The sequence below is a fragment of the Rhinatrema bivittatum genome, chromosome 9 (genome assembly GCF_901001135.1).
Source record: "Rhinatrema bivittatum chromosome 9, aRhiBiv1.1, whole genome shotgun sequence".
NCBI classification, from domain to species: domain Eukaryota; kingdom Metazoa; phylum Chordata; class Amphibia; order Gymnophiona; family Rhinatrematidae; genus Rhinatrema; species Rhinatrema bivittatum.
This window is the reverse complement of record NC_042623.1, coordinates 90680794-90698736: the sequence shown is the minus strand read 5'-3', so window position 1 is coordinate 90698736 and position 17943 is coordinate 90680794. Positions and strand designations below refer to the sequence as shown.

Here is a 17943-nt window from a genome sequence, read left to right as displayed (position 1 = left end):
ATCAGTGTAGCAGTCAGTTATAATTATAGTTTGGAGGATTAGGAGCTTTGCATATTTAGTATATCTCTGACTCTGGTGATGGACCTCATGGGCATGAGACATATAATAGGAAGGAGGAATGCATCTTTCCAGTATGCAACCTGTCTGGTAGGATTTGTCTCAAGTTTTGAGTTAAGAGATTTTGGTTTTTGTTTTCTGATTTCATTTTTGAAGCTTTTCTTTTTCGGAATCCCTAGTCCAGTCTTACAGGGTCATTTATCAACCTGCATTATGGTGTTTTTGCGTGCATTAAGGCATTTTCACATGCAAAAAACACCTTAATGCATGCGAAAAGCACCATAACGCATGGTGGATTGCTAATTTTTAAAAGGGGAGGATTGGGGAGGAGTCGGGGGTGGGAATTTTGTAAAAGTGGTCTGGCTTCATGAAGCCATAATGCATGTTATCACACAGTTTTAACACCAAAAATAACGACACCTTTTTCAATAGGGTTAAGCTGTGCAATATATCCATAATGCCATTTGTGATTTTTTTTTCACAAATTCCATTTTTAGGCTGGGGAAGGGCCTGAGAGAGAGAGAGAGAGAGAAAGAAAGAGCCTCTGGGGGTAGCATGATGTTAACTAGGTAGAGAGTCCATCAAGCTAGGTTGAGAGAACAACATCATTGTGTGAGTTTCCTCATTCCGAAGGACATCAAATCTTCACAAGAGTGTACTGTTCTGTTCATACGACTCACTCTGCATGTAAAAGTGGCCCCTAACCACTACACTACTACTTAACCTTACCTCGAGTTACTAGGTGGGCCTCCTATAGTAGCATAAATAGCTACCATGTTTCCCCGAAAATAAGACAGTGTCTTATATTAATTTTTGCTACCAAAGATGCACTAGGCCTTATTTTCAGGGGATGTCTTATTTTTCCATGAAGAAGAATTAACATATATTGTTGAACAAAAAAATGAACGTTTATTATATTCTGAATAGTTGTCTGGTTATGCTGGTTTGTGATGACAACTAACTGTGAATCCTGCAGGGTAAAAAAATCACAGCTGCATGCTCTGGTGTTCTGTGCGACGGGCATGCTCCCACATAAAAACTTTGCTAGGTCTTACTTTCGGGGGAGGTCTTATATTTAGCAATTCAGCAAAACCTCTACTAGGTCTTATTTTTGGGGGATGTCTTATTTTCGGGGAAACAGGGTAACTGCTACAAGGGCCTTGTAGATAGTCTCTCTTTCTCTCCCTCCCTCCCTCCCTCCCTCCCTCAGTGGTGAAAGGAGCACTTTGATAAATCTAGGCCTTAAGGAGGGAAAGGCTCTTTGCCTTGGGAAGGATAGACATAGAGAAGACCTGTTGATTCCATCTCATTTTTTTTCTTTTATTGAGATTTAAATCATTACATCAAAATGAAATAAATCAAGAAATCATGAAAATGCAAAGATGCAAAGTATACAAGGAATAATATAAAGAAAATATATAAATATAATAATCAAGTCCCCATCATAAAAAAGGAAAGGGGAGGGAAGGGAAGGGAAAATCTAGAAGAAAAAAACTAATACAAAAAAGAGAGATCTACCAAATTTAAATGTTAATGTAGTCTGTCATGTCATATCTATGGCTACATTATACCAAAAACCTTATATCCTTTCTTTTTATCCTTAACAAAAGTATCTAGATGAAGTGCGTCAGAAAATATATACTTATTTTTTTGATAGATAACATATACCTGCAAATTTGAGAAAAAATGTAGCCCCCAAGTTCAACACTTTCTGATGCAGCTGGAGAAACTTCTTCCTCCTACCTTATGTCACACAGAAATATCAGGAAAAACCTGAATTTGCTGCCTACAAAATAGGAAATCTTTATTTCTAATGTATTTCTGAAATATCAAATCTTTATCTTGTTCAGCACAAAAGGATAAAATCACAAGAGAAAGCAGGAGTCCAAAACCACAAATGCAAACAACAGAATATCAAGTCAACAGTATCTAGAGAAATGTTTTACAATAATAAGAAAGATAACAGTGATACTTCAGCAATGAGTAAAAACCCGTACGTGCCACTTATTAAGCATGAAAAGCCCAGGTCATATTTAATCATCAGTCCTAAGTGAACTTCATTTTTTCAAAGGTTTTTTATGCAAATAAAATGAATTACTTTCCTGCCTTTCCCAAGCTGGAAATGGACCATAGGCTCAGGTAGAGGCCCCAGAACAAAGAGATACTTCTACATTTAAGTCATTTGGAGCTTGTTCCAAAGTCTATTAGACATGAATATCCATAGGGACTTGAATTAAAGATGAATCAAGAGAGGAAATAGGTTTACCCTTTTTTTTGACTTGGGGGAGGAAATATGTTTACATCGAGGCTGGAGGTACCAAGAAATTCACTTCTACTTGCCTTCACAAATTCATTTCCAGGGGGCATGCCTCATTTGCTGCAGGCCTCAGATTTAAATAGGCCTTCCAGCCACCTATTGATGAAATCAGAGTCAGATGCTCCACAGGAGGGAGAGGTAGACAGAGGCAGTCAGAGAAGTGAAGGATGGCTAAACAGCAAGCCCAACATAGTGAGTCTCCTCTTGAAGGCAACCTCACCTCTAACATCACAGGTCTCAGATTTAAATAGACCTTCCAGTTACCTATTGATGATTCAGCATCAGGCACTCCACAGGAGGGGAGAGGAGAGAGACAAAAAGACAAGTGAAGGGTATCCAAATAGAAGCTCAACAAAGATGCTGACTCTCCCCATGACAACAATTCCCCTCCCATCTTATACTCAATAAAGGGATGTGCTGACTCACCACAAGTAAGCCTAGTTTTGGTATTTGGGGGTAAAGATTTTGTTTTTGGTTTGGGAAGAAATTTCTGTTTTTCTCTCACCTTTGCTGCCAAACAAGTGAAGAAATGAGAATTATTATTTTTCTACTGTCTGAACCCTTTTTCTGAGAGATGCCCTGTTTATTATCTTGAAATAAGAAGCAAAAATAAGAAGTCATGTTCAGCTGGAGACCCTCACTGGGCTTTCTGCCATGGAAGAAGAAGAATGTGAGTTGGAGAATCTGAAATACATTCAGACTTCAGGGAAGATGGCATTTCTACTTCATCTAGGATACCCAACATGAGATACTTGCTTTTTCAAGCCTGGAGGGTAAAACCATTTTAGGACCCCAGTACTAAGGGACACATTCACAGATAGAGGAGCAATATGAAAAATAAGTTTGGGATATGGATGTAACAAAGATCAAGTATGTATGGTTTTGTTAATTACCTTTGAATATCTGCAGTCAAGTTTAAGTTTGGAACATCTACCCAGAGCATCCAACCTGTATATTCCAGTATCCATACTGTGGTGAAACAGTAGTTTAACTATAAATCATATTGTTTGACATTTAAAACTTCTTTTACAGAAAGCAGGTGGCAGTGTTTCACAGTCACCAGCAGCTGGTGCTGATGGGGGTTAATCTCTGCAGCTGATTACATCACTGTTGCTGTCTGAACAATGTGTCAGTTAAAAACTGTCTATGGAAAGTGACAGTTGGCATCAGCTGAAAGCAGGAATGAGACATTCAGATAGGGTTGAACTGCCAAAGTTACTAGAATTGTCACTGTTAACTAAGATACAGTAATGCTTAGTTTTGTAATTAAGTTGAATAAAAAGTAAAGGTGACTATGCCTTTTCCTTTTTCCCTGTTTGCTGCAATGCAGATTTACATGATATCTTTTTTCAATCACTGTTCCTCCTTTTTAATAATAAACTCTTTAGTTTATTACTACTATCTTGAGACTGATTGTATCCCAGGTAAATGATAAGCTGGGTGATCCCAGTGTTTCTGATGTGTGATCTATGAGCATTTCTCTGGAAACAGTGAGATCCCAGGTTTGTGGAGACACAAAGTCCCCAGAAAAACCCTCAGGGAATAGCTTTATGGGCAGGGTACTTATTTATTTTTATTTATTTAATGCTTTTATTTACTGACATTCATATGGCACATCACATCGGTTTACAGTAAAACTTAGGAAGGATGAGAGGGAAATTACATCATAACAAATTGAGAAACTGTGTCTTAACAATAACAAAAAGTATCAACTATGTATTTAAAGAGCGAAATGGAATTAGGAACGAAAGAGACCAGAAGAGGATAGGAACAAGTAACAATAACTATTGTGACTATAAAGTACGTGGGGGATAGCATTTTCAGGAACGTGCTTGGGGGGGGGGTAAGAGTTTGTGTATTTGAGTGGGAGGGAGGGGGAGTTATTGGTAGGCTTGCTTGACGAGCTAGGTTTTCAGTTTTTATTTGAAGGTTTGAGAGTTGGGTTCAAGCCTTAGGTCAAGGGGCATTGCGTTCCAAATGGCAGGGCTGGCAATGGAGAATGCATGTTCTCTTGTAGAGGTGAGGTTGGTGAGTTTGGAGGAGTTTATAGGTAGAGTGCCGTTATTGGCGGATCTTGTGGATCTTCGTGGGGTTTGGAAGAGGAGGGAGATGTTGAACCAGCTTATATGTTGGTTGTGTAGGGTTTTATGTACTAGGGAGAGACTCTTGAAGCAAATTCTGAGTTGAATAGGGAGCCAGTGTGGGTTTTTTAGAATAGGGGTGATGTGTTGTTGTTTTTTTGGTGTTTGTCAAAAAGCAAGTGGAACCACAGTTGGTGGTTGGGATGTTGCAAGGAGAGGAGCATGTATGCAGATGCAGGCAAGCCTTATGCAGTTCCTACTAGAAGCCCCAGGGGGCCATGTATTCAAGCCCTATTGGATGTTATGTGACATATACTCATTTAGTTTACCCTTACTGATACAGCACCCACAGCAAGAATCACCCCCTTTGTTTTGGATCTTCCCCTACTGAAGAATCCATGTCCTTGAGCTGTTTAATAACTTTGTGCTGACTTAGCCCTGGGATTGAGTATGACCCCTGCTTTATTGGATAAATACCAAAAGAGGGGCTACAGAAGATAGAAATAAAGATTATGTCAACTAAAAAAATTAGTCATATTGTTTTGATAACAGGAGAGCATGAAAGTATTGTACATGATTTGTTATTCATTTGTATTTCATAAATTATAGGTGATGAAGAAATAGTTAAAACTTATAGGAGTCATTGCAGAGAAAAAATGAAATAGAATAGGAGAGAGATAAAAAAAATACAGACTATAGGTGAGCCCTGGAATTAATTACAGCAATAATGAAAATTGAAAAAAGAAAAATCCTGTCAGTGTCAAAGGTGGTTCTTAGGATGACAAGTATGCCCTGATTCCAAACCCACAAGGGTCCATAAAGATATCTTTATTTAATAGCTATCATTCTTCTTAAGACTTGTATTGTTCATTTTACAATATTTAAGAATTTTTGTGAGGAAAGTAAGGCAAAGGGCTCCACCCTTAATCTTTGGGGAAAAGTGGAGCGAATACATTAAAATGTAAACACTTAGTGCTATCCAGATGTTTCTAATAATTTCAGTAAAATAATAAAACTATACATATTAAAAAACAGCTTTACATTAGATTCTGAAAGAAACGGGTTATGGCATTCAATCATTCAAAACTTATATCTGATTGATGTGTGCGTTGCCTTTTTGACAGTCCTGCAGCATGTGACAAGGGTTAAATAGCCATCAGCATTTCAAAAATTGTGAAATATTCATGAACTGGAGTGCTTTGCAGAAATTATTCAACCTTCAAAATGAAATCGCTGTAAAACCTACTAGAAATTAAAAGATGCAAAACATCTTTGCAAGATTTTATTATAGAGTAAAAGAACTAAAAATCTTAGTTCTCTGCACATTAAAAATAGTAGAATACCCTGTGTCTTCTTACCATTCTCTTTTTTGTTTTCTTTCATGTCACCCTTTTCATCTTCACTGTCTTTCAAAACCATTAGCATAAAATATACCAGTAAACCATGGCTTCCTAAATCTGTCCTGGTGACCCCACAGATATTTGAGTTTTCAGGATATTCAAAGTAAATATTCATCAGATAAATTAATATGCAATGTAGACCTAGAATGTGCATATATATATCATGCATATTCATTGTGGATATCCTGAAAACTTGACTGGATGTGGGATCACCAGGACAAGTTTGAGAAAACTTGTAGTGGACAAATTCAGGTCCCATCTTGATTCCCTTTGTTGCGATCCCTCCTGCGGCCGGAGCCACGGGAGGTCTCTTACCTCCGCGGCGGGAGGCCGCTCAAATCCCCAGACTTTTCTAGTGGCAGGAGCCGCCTCACTGTTGCTCCAGCCGGTCCGACCCCCAACGCCTTCTTGTCTCGCGGCCCAGAGGCCGCATCCCAGTGGCAGGACGCCACTGACAGGCCATCTTGTTCTGTGGCCCAGAAGCGGCATCCCCAGACTTGCCTGCAGCAAAGGAAGCCACCTCCAGCCCTTCCTTCGGTGGCAGGAGAGCCGCCTCCCGGCATCAGGCCCTGCTCTGAGGCCCGACTTCCTCATCTCTGGCTCAGCGTCGCAGTGGCAGCATGGTTGCTGTCTAGGGTCCTGCCCCTTCCTTCCTAGGGGGCGGGCCTGCAGCTTCTTCAGGGATTTAAAGGGCCTGCGGCTGTTCCGCCCTTGGGGCCTCTCCTTCAAGCTCCTCCCAGAGAGTTTCCTTCTTCTTCCTATAAATAGGCTGCCTGGTCATTTAGTCCTCGCTTCGGCAAGGGGCTTGATCCTCCCAAGGACTCCTCATCTCCAGCTCCTAACCAGGCATTTCTGATCTTCTTCCATGTATCTTCTTGAATCTTCCTGGTCTCTGTTCTGATTTTCCTGATGTTCCAATGATGTCCTGATGTTCCGTGTTGTTCTTAATGTTCCATGATATTCCTAATGTTCCGTGATGTTCCTGATGTTCCAGTGATGTTCCTGATGTTCTGTGATGTTCCTGATGTTCCAGTGATGTTCCGTGATGTTCCTGAAGTTCCATGTAATCCCCAGCCTTATGTATCTGGTCCTAATGCTCCAGGTCCTATAGGACCCATGCCATCAGAGATTCCTTGCTTTTAATCCGAGCTTCCAAGTTTTATCTTCGTCTTTCCAAGTCCCGACTCCGGAGGATCCGAGGGGTTACTGCAATCCTGCGCTATGAGACTTCCTGAGCCTGTCCCGCTCCCCTCGTGGTCCGTGACTAGCCACCTGGCTGTGTAGGGCACGTTGGGCACAGTGAGGTCCACGACCAGCCCCATGTGCTGTGTAGGGTGCCTGAGGGTCTTGCTCATCCCTCTCTGTTTCCTGTCTTCATCTCAAGCCACATCTGAGTCTTCATTCCAAGCTCCAGTGCCTTCGGCCTTCTCCCACTGTGACCTCTGTCCGACCTGCCGCCTCTGCTACACCCTGTGGCAAGTCCGAAAGGGCATGGAGTAGTCTGAAGACCATTCAGAGAGCACCATTGCATTGGTGGTCTCAAGGGTGTGCAGGTCGGTGGAGGATTCTGTTTTGCTTTGGCTCCTGAAGAAGGAGGAGTTAGCAATCTGTTATGCTCTACTCCTCCAGAAGGGAGGAGTTAGCAATCTGTTATGTTATGACTCCTGTGGAGGGAGGAGTTAGCAAACTGTATGCTCAGCTCCTGTAAAGGGAGTAGTAAACAATCTGTTAGAGTTTAGACTGCGGAGTAGCAATCTGATATGAATCTGTTGCTGAAGACTCCTGATGGAGAAGAGTAGCAATCTGTTACCAGCGGAGTGCTTTGAGAGGGCGCTCAGCTGTAGAAGAATGTAGATAGGTGGATCCTCGGGCCAATGGCAGATGACTGTGCCCCCAGGAGGATATCCTGAGAGGGACCACCGGCTAGGCTTGAGTACGGAGACTGACACAGATAATTCTTTTATTAGACAGATATTCTTTTATTAGACTATTTTAGTAGAACCACCAGAAGTGGCAGTAGTGAGCTGATATGCCCAGCAGGGCTGAAGTCCCTCAGGTACTGGAACAGCGATCCCAGGGTTTAGCTGTATTGAAACTATAGATAGTGAGTAGACAGGGTATGCTGTGTTCATAGCCAGAACTGGATGGCAAACTCACATAAGGTCTGTAGGAAGCTCAGTAGCTGGAAAGGGTTAGGCCCTCGAAGAGCGAGTACCTGGTTCCAGGGAAAGCTCTGAGAGAGCAGTGGTAACTCACAAATGTCTGTATCTGCGATAGCTTCCAGGCAGTAGAGAATCTTCAGAGTGTTCAGGAACATGGGCCCTCGAGGATCGAGTATTGGTTCCTATCGGCAATCTGAAATAAAGAAAAGAGAGTGAGGCTCCCGAGGAGCGGGTACCCCTGGTAAGTCCGAGGAGGCAGAGTAGCTTGGGAGAACAGCTGAAGCAATCCCCTTGCTAACTCGATTTGTTAGCAAATACTGAGACCTTATATATTGGAAGCGGATGACGTCATCTCAGGGGAACGCCCCCGAGGTTCGCGCCCTTGCTGGTACATCAATCGGAGCGCACATGCACCCTACGTCATCAGGAACATGGCAGATCCACAGCATCGTGCCTGTCCGGGGACGCCGGAGGAAGAAAGCAAGAAGACACCGCAGCAGCTAACCATCAATCAGACCCAGAGGGAGTCACTATAGAGGTAAAGAAGGCGGAGTGAGGGCGTCGAGCAGCGATGGATGCAACAGATTCGAAGCTCCTGACTCCCAGACTTGGACCGTTCTCACCGCAAGGGCATACACTCTCCTCATCCCATGCTGGAGAGCTCCCAGTTGCGCCTCGTCCCATCATCAGCGCAACACCCTTGTATCCTTTCCTACTGCAATCAGGCTGATAGGTGCTACATCTGGAATCTGCAACTGCTGCCCATGTTATGGACAGAACATTATTTATTATTTGCATTATAGCAACAACTGAATATTGTTTCAAGAAAGAGGAAGTGAATGTGATAAGGCCACAAGCTGAAGCAGATAAATTCTAGACAAACTGGAATGAGACTCAGGGTTAGCAGAATTATAAATCAGACACAAAATTAACAAATTGAAGATTTTCATCCTTAAAGGAAATATAGAAAACAAATATTTCTCCAGTGTTGCACTTCTCCTGGTGCAGTAGAAATCATCTGGATCTTATACTCATGGTCCTAAGTCTATCGGAAACTTTGCTGATAGCTTCTGGCAAGAATTCCAGCACATCATAAACTTTCTTACTTCACATGGCACAAGTAAGATCTATACTATCCAACCTCACTGCAGCAATCATAGATAACTGTAAAGTGCCAAGGTCAATGGTCATATACCAAGTACCTATTTCCAAGACAATTTAAAGTGTTTTACTCATGTTTTACCCATGTTAATTGGCTGTCAGGAAATTGCCTTCCCTTGATGAGGATAAAAGTGCATGCTAAAAGCACTTAATCGCTGTGTTAGGTGGAAGTCCTTCCTTGGACCTATATATCTGTCCCTCTCATCCTCTATATGGGAAGTGAAAAGCAATGACTTCTGTGAATGGGACAGGTCTTATACAGTAGATGAAGAGGGCCTAGGACGTGAGGGAAGAAAATGGAAAATAAGAATATTTTCAGCAAGTATACTGTCTTCCATGGCTTCCTCCAAACCAGTGGTGCAAATATCCCGCTCATCAATGTGATCTGGAAAGAAATACACCTTTTACACAGATTGCATTCATGTAATATGCTAATGTTTCTATCAATTTGTATTTGCTACCATCATGGGCATGTTTATTATAGCATAGTTGTGTTCATTGTGCTGTACCTGACACGTTTGCTTCAGGCAGATACAAAGAAGTGACACACACACACACACCCAACACCACCACCACGACAAGAGACAGAGGTTTGAGCATGCTACCATTTAAGTGAACTGTAGCAGAGAAAAAAAAAAGGAGGACAATGCAACTATGTAACTTGAGCTGCCAGCCCAGAAAATTGAAAAGTTGGCCAGACCCCTTACTGTGAAGATACTTAAATGGCCACTGAATAGATGAGTCACAGATTCAAGTAGGCAATTTGCATGCCACAGACAACTGATTGTAATTTTGCAATGAAATATCACTAAAAATCAGAGAATTCAAACATCTAAATTACAGAACTATGACTGGGAAAGGGATTTATGAGAGAAATGTACTGGAAAACAGGAAACAAACAGATTTTCACCCTGACATGGGTATTCAGACACTTGGATACGAAGTTCCCAGACAACAGTGGGAGATAGCCAGGCAGGATGGAGGAGCGTACACACATTCTTTCTCAGTGGTCCTGCCTGGGTCTTGGCCTTTTGGCTGAGAGGAAGTGACCCATACAGGGTCAGACAACAGATGAAGCAAAAGCGAGGCTGAGAGAAGGTGACTTATCCAAGCTGGGTAACAGCACATGACTAGCCATGAGCTTAGCAGAGCTAAAATCACTGAAAGCTGAGACTGCAGAGGGCCAGAAGCACTGAACGCTGTATGCAATCATGGGAGTGTTACAGAAAGGATTATTTTCTGGGGGTGTTCACTAAAAAAAATTGTTTCATTGTTTTTTTGTGAAGGGTTTCATTTTCTTTGATTTTTTTGAAATGAAATAAAATCAAAAGGAATAGAAAATAATAGGAAAACAACTCAGAAGGAAACTAAGGGGGCCAGGTTCCCCCTCCTCCTGCCAAAAATTTAAATTTGACATCCCTCCCCTGTCCTTCCCTTTATCCCCTGCCCCAAACCATCTAGATACCCTGTATCACCATTCTCTGCATCACCATACAACAAAATGGTGCCAGCCTCAGGGCCAGCTGGCGCCATTTTCAAATCAGGACCAGGCAAGGCAGGAGCAACTGGGCAGACATAAAGGAAGGCCTGAGGAAGAGGTTCCATTTTTTAATTTTGGTGGTGCTAAGAGTTTTGCAGCAGCATGGCAGATGCCTGCTAATTTTAAAGCATAACAAAAAAATATCATTGAGAGTTTCGTGTCACTTCATTTTGAAATGACATGTAAAAACAGGCAACTTTGCTGCATTTTTCATGTTATTTCTACACTTTTCAGCTGTTGTCAGGTTCCCTGTAGACCATAAGTGGTCCCACGGGGAAGGTAGCAAAGAATGGGTTAGGTGTTTTACTTGCTGATAGGAATGGTGGCTTCATAATTGTATCTATACAGAAGAAGCCAGTGCGATAAGCATTCCATTTTGAATCTGGAGAGGGGGTCAGTATGGACATGTACATTGCAGCTTTACCTCTTAATCTTTGTAAAATTAGCATTATGGGACTAATGCATTAAAGAGTAGGGATGTGAATCGGGCTTCGGACGATTGAAAATATCGGTCGATATTTTCAAAATCGTCAGAAATCGGGGGCTCCCGATAAGAGAATCCCACAATTTTGTTCCTGGGGTTCTCTTATCGTTTTGGGGGAGGGCGGGAAAAACGGCACACCAAAACAATCCCTTAACCCACCCCGACCCTTTAAAACTGTTCCCTTAGCTTCCCCCACCCTCCTGAACCCCCCCAAAACTTTTTACAAGTACCTGGTGGTCTAGTGGGGGACCCAGGAGCCATTTCCCGCTCTAGGGCCGTCGGCTGCCACTAATCAAAATGGCGCCGATGGCCCTTTGCCCTTACCATGTGACAGGGTATCCGTGCCATTGGCCGGCCCCTGTCACATGGTAGGAGCACTGGATGGCCCGCGCCAATTTTAAAGATGGCACCGGTTGTCCATTACTCCTACCATATGACAGGGCCTGGCCAATGGCACGGATACCCTGTCACATGGTAAGGGCAAAGGGCCATCGGCGCCATTTTTATTAGTGGCAGCCGATGGCCCCGAGAGCAGGAGATCGCTCCCAGGACTTCCACTGGACCACCAGGTACTTGTAAAAAGTTTTGGGGGGGTTCGGGAGGGTAGGGAAAGCTAAGGGAACAGTTTTCAAGGGTCGGGTGGGTTTTTTTGTTTATCGGCTCGGACACAGCCAATAAACAAAACCGCAATCGGGCCACACAAAAAAAAATTAACAATGTGAATCGGAACCGATTCCGGTTCCGATTCACATCTCTATTAAAGAGTTTTTTCTGCTTTCATCTATAACAAAAATGCTTAGTCATAGGCCCTACAACACTGAATTGCACAATAGTTGTGATTGGAAATTTAGGGGTAGATTTTAAAAGAAGCGCGATCAGCCTACTTTTGCTTGCGCATCAGACTCAAGCAAAAGTACGCTGGATTTTAGTAGATACGCGCGGAGCCGCGCGTATCCACTAAAATCCTGGATCGGCGCGCGCAAGGCTATCGATTTTGTATAGCCTGCGCGCGCCGAGCCGCGCTGCCTCCCCCCGTTCCCTCCAAGGCCGCTCCGAAATCGGAGCGGCCTCGGAGGGAACTTTCCTTTGCCCTCCCCTCACCTTACCCTCCCTTCCCCTACCTAACCCACCCACCCGGCCCTGTCTACACCCCCCCCTTACCTTTGTCGGGGGATTTACGCCTCCCAGAGGGAGACGTAAATCCCCGCGCGCCAGCGGGCCTGCTGCGCGCCGGGCCGCGACCTGGGGGCGGGTACGGAGGGCGCGGCCATGCCCCCGGGCCGTAGCCACGCCCCCGTACCCGCCCCCAAAACGCTGCCGACACGCCCCCGGAACGCCGCGACGACCGGGCCCGCCCCCCGACACGCCCCCGACACGCCCCCCTCCGAGAACCCCGGGACTTACGCGAGTCCCGGGGCTCTGCACGCGCCGGGAGGCCTATGTAAAATAGGCTTCCCGGCGCGCAGGGCCCTGCTCGCGTAAATCCGCCCGGTTTTGGGCGGATTTACGCGAGCAGGGCTCTGAAAATCCGCCCCTTACAGTTTTTTGGGGTTTTTTTGTAGTTTCAACTATGCTGAACATGTAACTAATAAACTGTGATAAGAATACATTTGGAATAATCATAATTTACCATTTCTCATTGCCTCTTTCTTTAACTTCTTTACTTCCGCTTCTGGTAGATGCAGAATTCTGTTACTGAGTGGATGAGGTGGAGCTAGCAATAAGTAATTATTGTTAAGATCATTCTATGCTCTATGGTATAGTATAGTATAGTGGTTAAATACAGCAATAAGATTACATGTACCACAACATAATTTGAGATCGTCAAACAAAGGATTACTTTCAATCCCGAATATTAGATCTGCTCACCTATGTGAAGTTCGAGAGCGAGTTTTATCGATTGCGGGTCCTAAATACTGGAATAAAATGCCAACGGTACTGAGATTGCAGCATGATAAGAAGCAATTTAGGAAAGAACTAAAAACATGGTTATTCTACCAAGCATATGTAGAGGAGCAAGAATGAGTAGAGGAGTTTCAAGGCAAAGCTTTTTAGCAGGTCCTGAAGTCTTCATTTAATCTTTTTTACTTTTTTAGTATGTTTTAAACTTTTTATTCTCTGTTCCTTTAGTTTGTGGTAATTTTATAGTTTTATAGTTTTTATTGTTAATTTAATATAGTTTTAGTGATAATTATACGGTAATTATGAGAAGTTTGTATTTTTTACTTTTCCTGTTTTATTCTTGATGTAATGTAAACCGTCGAGATGGACATCGTCCGCACAATGGTATATAAAACTGTTTAAATAAATAAAATAAATACCATTCACAGGAAGTTTCTCTTTGAAAATTTGTTTGCAGGCCTGCTGGTACAAAGTACTCACAGGCCTGCAAGCCCCATGCACATGCTCAAAATTGTCCCCAGAGTGTCAAATTGGTAGGGCCGGAAGAAGCAAGAGAGAGAGAGAAAGTGAGAGAGAGAGAGAAAGAGAGACAAGCTAATTCTTGAACCCAGACCTCCCATTGCAAATGCATGACACTTTCATAGAACCATCAAGGCAGTTTTGAACATTATATGTTCTTAAAAGTGAATTTTAGAAGCCCAAAGTGTGCCGAAATTAGGGGATGTGCTAGTACATTGGACCGACATACACTGAGCGGATTTTAAAAGCCTCTCGGATACACACCGATGCGCACACAAATGAAAAATTCATAAAAGAGGCAGGCTGTGGGTGTAGTCTAGGTGGGGAATGGACATTCCTGAATTTAAACTTGGAATTAGTGCACAAACATTTACACACATTGGTGTGCTCCGGGATTCCCTACTGTGTAACTTTACTTCTGCTATGGATGATATATAACTTATAAAATAAAAAAATCTAGACAGATCAGCAGGATTTTAAGAGTCAGGCCTAACAGGGGGAAAGGAAGGGTATTAAACTAGGGGGGATTGGAAGTTCTATCCCTTAACTTGACGAACTGGGAACGATGTGGGAAAACTGACAATGGCGTTGGCATGCATGTCTTTTACGATCTCCCCACTTACGTGGTAGAAGTGGTGTTTGCACGCACATGTGCATGCGGTCAGGCTATTTTATAACATGCATGCATATATGTGCAGATGTTATAAATTGGCCATGTCTTTGGGTGCGGGCTGCCAAACATGTGCACATGTGTGCCTGAATGCCACTATGAAAATTACCGTGCTGGCTTGCACCCTCCCCTGATATTGTTAATTGTAAATGTAGCAGGGCTGAAAATCCACACAAATATTTTCCCAGTGGTCATCTTGGGATTTTTGTAGTTAGGCTTTTTGCATACCTTGCACCTCCCCAGTTTATGGGCCATCCTCTTTTTGGGATGGGTCCTAGCGGTATAAATTGCTCCTGAGCACATGCAGTACAGTCAAAGGGAAGGAGAGGTGGCAGAGATGGAAGGTGAGACTGGAGACAGCAGAGAGAAAGTGTGGTTGCAGACAGAGAAGAAGTAGTTGAGAGAGTAAGGAGATCATCCCAGGATCTCACGGTACAGAGGACTTTATTTTAGAGGTCAGTTTTTCAGTAGTTCCTCAAAACCTAGGTGAAGAGCTTTTGAGAGTAAGAATTTTCTGAGGACTTTGAAGAAAGATTTTTGATATTTTGGATCAGCTTCTGACTGAGAGGGAACCCCCTGGAAGGAAGAGCTGGATCTCTGTTTTTGCATCGTGCACCCAGTTAACAGCAAGGTGGAAGACAGACTGGATATTTTTGAAAGTTCTGAGAAGTGCTTTGAAGATTCTATTTTTGAAGCTAGGGAAAGTTTTTTCCATTTCCTAGGTATTTTATATGTTGGAACTGGAGGAGAACTTACCTACCTTTATTAAGGAAGGCATTTTCTATCAGTTGAGAGAAGGACAGTCATCAAAAGAGGTACTATGGACTGGGGATGGGCACTCGGGAGAAGCGAAATAGGAAATGAGAAAAAAAAAGTCCTATTTCATTTCATTCTCAAAATGAAATGATTCTCCAAATGAAACGATTGAAGATCAGACAAAATTGTGTTGGTTTTCGCATTTTGTTTTGAAACGAAACAAAAAATAAAAGAACATTTTTTCTTCTTCCCACCCCTACTATGGACAGAAAAACACACTTCTTTTTTATTTGCATTCTTCTTATCTTGTTACTGATTTTTGAAATCATTACTTGGATATTGATTTTATTCAAGTGTTCCCTTTTGGATCAACTGACTCCCCTCACTGTGAGTTGAGAGTCTGTGTAGCCTGGTTACCTCACCACAGCATCTAGGGACCCCAGCTCCCAGGGTTGAAGTTTGGAGTTTCAGAGAGATAGATGTCCAGGAGAGTAAAAAAACAGCCCTGAGACTTGCTGTAGCCCCTGCATCAGGGACCCTCCACCAGAGAGGGGGGTTACATAAACAATGAAACCAACTTGGGAAAGTCAAACCTTGATAATCTTATTATTACTGTACATAGACAATAATAGAGAGGTAGCATATCCAGTTGCTAAAGTGAAACTTACTAATTAGTTTACTTTAAACAATTCTAGTCTGGGTCTGATAGTTTGCATGATTTGCATTCCTGTATTGAATTTGTTTGGATTGGAGTTAGTGAGAGGTTTGTCCTATCCAACCTCTCGGTGAAAGGGGAGGGGATACATTGGGAAAGGAGTGCACAAATATTTGCTACAATTATTATATTACATTTTATTGTTGTGTGTGATATATTTGTATGCTTTTTTTAATTTATATATTGTATTTTAGATTTTTTGATTGTAAATCATCTTTGGCAGTCTTGTAAGACTGATAAAGGTAGGATATTAAGTGTAAATAGAAATAGAAATAGTAATAGTCATTTGCTTACAGAAAATGATGGTTCTAAAGGATGCGATTCGCTGAACCATGATGGCTGTAAAAATGGGACCTGGTACCCTGAGTAATACTGATCAGTCTCTTGCTGGCATTGTTTCTGTCTCACATCGTGCTGTTGAAGCTGCTCTCTCATTAGCTGAAGATATAGTCCTGTTTGAGCCTGTAGCATAATTCTTGTGTCTTTTCCAGGCTTTATCCTTAGCCGAGCTGAAAATATCACTGTGAAAAAAAAAATGAAAAGAAATGTACTCAGAAACCAGAAATCTAATGATCCTGTAAAATATTCCTGATAAACTGGCTTGAAGAATACGTTAATAGAAATCTTGAATTATTTGTATGATTGCTACATAAAGAAACAAGCCCGTATGTACAAAAACAGAGGAGAAGAAACAGTTGGCATTCAGCTAACAATCATGCTTGGTGGCTGTAAGTGACTTTGTTCTATCATGAGAAGCCAGGTACCATTCCCTTGGGACTAGGTATAAAGTCAAGAAGAAAGTGGACATGTGTGAACCTCAAAGGTGACTGCTGAGTTTATAAAACAGCTTGTTTTCTGTTCACCCACTCTTCCTCCCTGTGTGCACATACATTAAAATATGTCAAAGGGAAACCCATTTGCTGTTGGAAAAATAATTCAGCTCCATGTCAAAATCTCCAGCTGGTGTTTTTGCCTTCGTGAATGCAAGCTCACTAACTGAATGACCCACACATCTAGCCGGATGAAAGTTCATATCCTCATTAAAGTAGAAACAAACACTCAAAATAGGAACAACTGCCAGCAAGAGAAAAAATAGACCACAACTGATATCAAAAGCTCCTATTTCTTTGGCTCTGTCCCCTACCAGGGCTCTAGTGGGCTGAAAAGGTGCATTGTACATTTATGTATCCTCTTGAAAAAAAAAAAAGTAATGAAGGTAAAACTGGTTCCATATGTAATAATCACTCCAGGTTGCTAGAAGAGTTTCTTTCCTAACAATCATAGTTGGCTCTATATTTTAAAAATAACACTTTCTAGTTCAAGTGCAATAAATAAAACACACGACTGAGTCACACACATTTTCTCTTCACATCATTTAATTTCCATATATTTTCTCAGGTGAACTATGGAAAATGAAAATAAAGACAGTGATTCATAGATATCAATTATTGTGTAGTGACACTGCTTAATTGCAGGCTTCTCAGGATGTTTAGTGAGTGGCAAGGTTTCTGTGATTGAACATGACTTCTGCCAGAGAAAAGGTCATTATATTTTTTTCAAAATAATACTTTCCCCTCAACTCAAATTATCCCTATAAGCCACAGAAAAATGTGTATCCTGTTATATGTTGGCCATATCATTACTAAAGATGTTAAGGCACATTACAATATAAGAATATGCTTTGGAAAAAGAAAAGGATTTCTTTTTATAATCCATAAAATACATACACTAAAGCTTAGTATGCACATTAAGGCCATTTATCATTTGCTAAAAATAGTGTACTATGTACTAATCGTTTATCATGCAAAAAAAAAAAAGACAAAAAACATTAAACAAGAAAAACAAAACAAAAAATAGAACAGATAAAGAAAAAAATGGACCTCCAGTGGCCCTGACTGGGACTTGCCAGGGCAAAACATTGCCCAAGCCCAGCACTGAGGTTTAACACTGGACCTAATAAGGGCCTTCCCCCTGATTAAAATCACTGAGGCCAGGAGCTCCCACCTTGGCTCACACTTACATACTTCTGGAATCCATCTTCTAAAAGGGCAGGAATAATGCCAGTCACTCCTATACAGGTCCCAGCACTTTAAAAATGGTGCAGTCCAGCTGGAGGATGGGAATGAAGTGACATCATTTCAGCATCTTCCTCCAATTACCTGCTGCCATTTTGATGTAG

The 17943-nt window shown here is 42.1% G+C and overlaps 1 protein-coding gene across 2 annotated transcripts in view; it reads right to left on the bottom strand.

Moving 5' to 3' along the window:
* Positions 1 to 16268, bottom strand: part of TFEC (transcription factor EC) — a 258336-nt gene extending 242068 nt beyond the window's left edge. Inside the window, exon 1 of one of the 2 annotated variants that reach the window (XM_029616393.1) lies at positions 16059 to 16268. In XM_029616393.1, coding sequence (XP_029472253.1) covers positions 16059 to 16235 — 177 coding nt within the window. In that variant the 5' untranslated portion in view covers positions 16236 to 16268. The remainder of the gene's footprint in view (positions 1 to 16058) is intronic. The other variant, XM_029616391.1, reaches the window with a different exon arrangement.
* Between the last annotated feature and the right edge of the window lie 1675 nt (positions 16269 to 17943).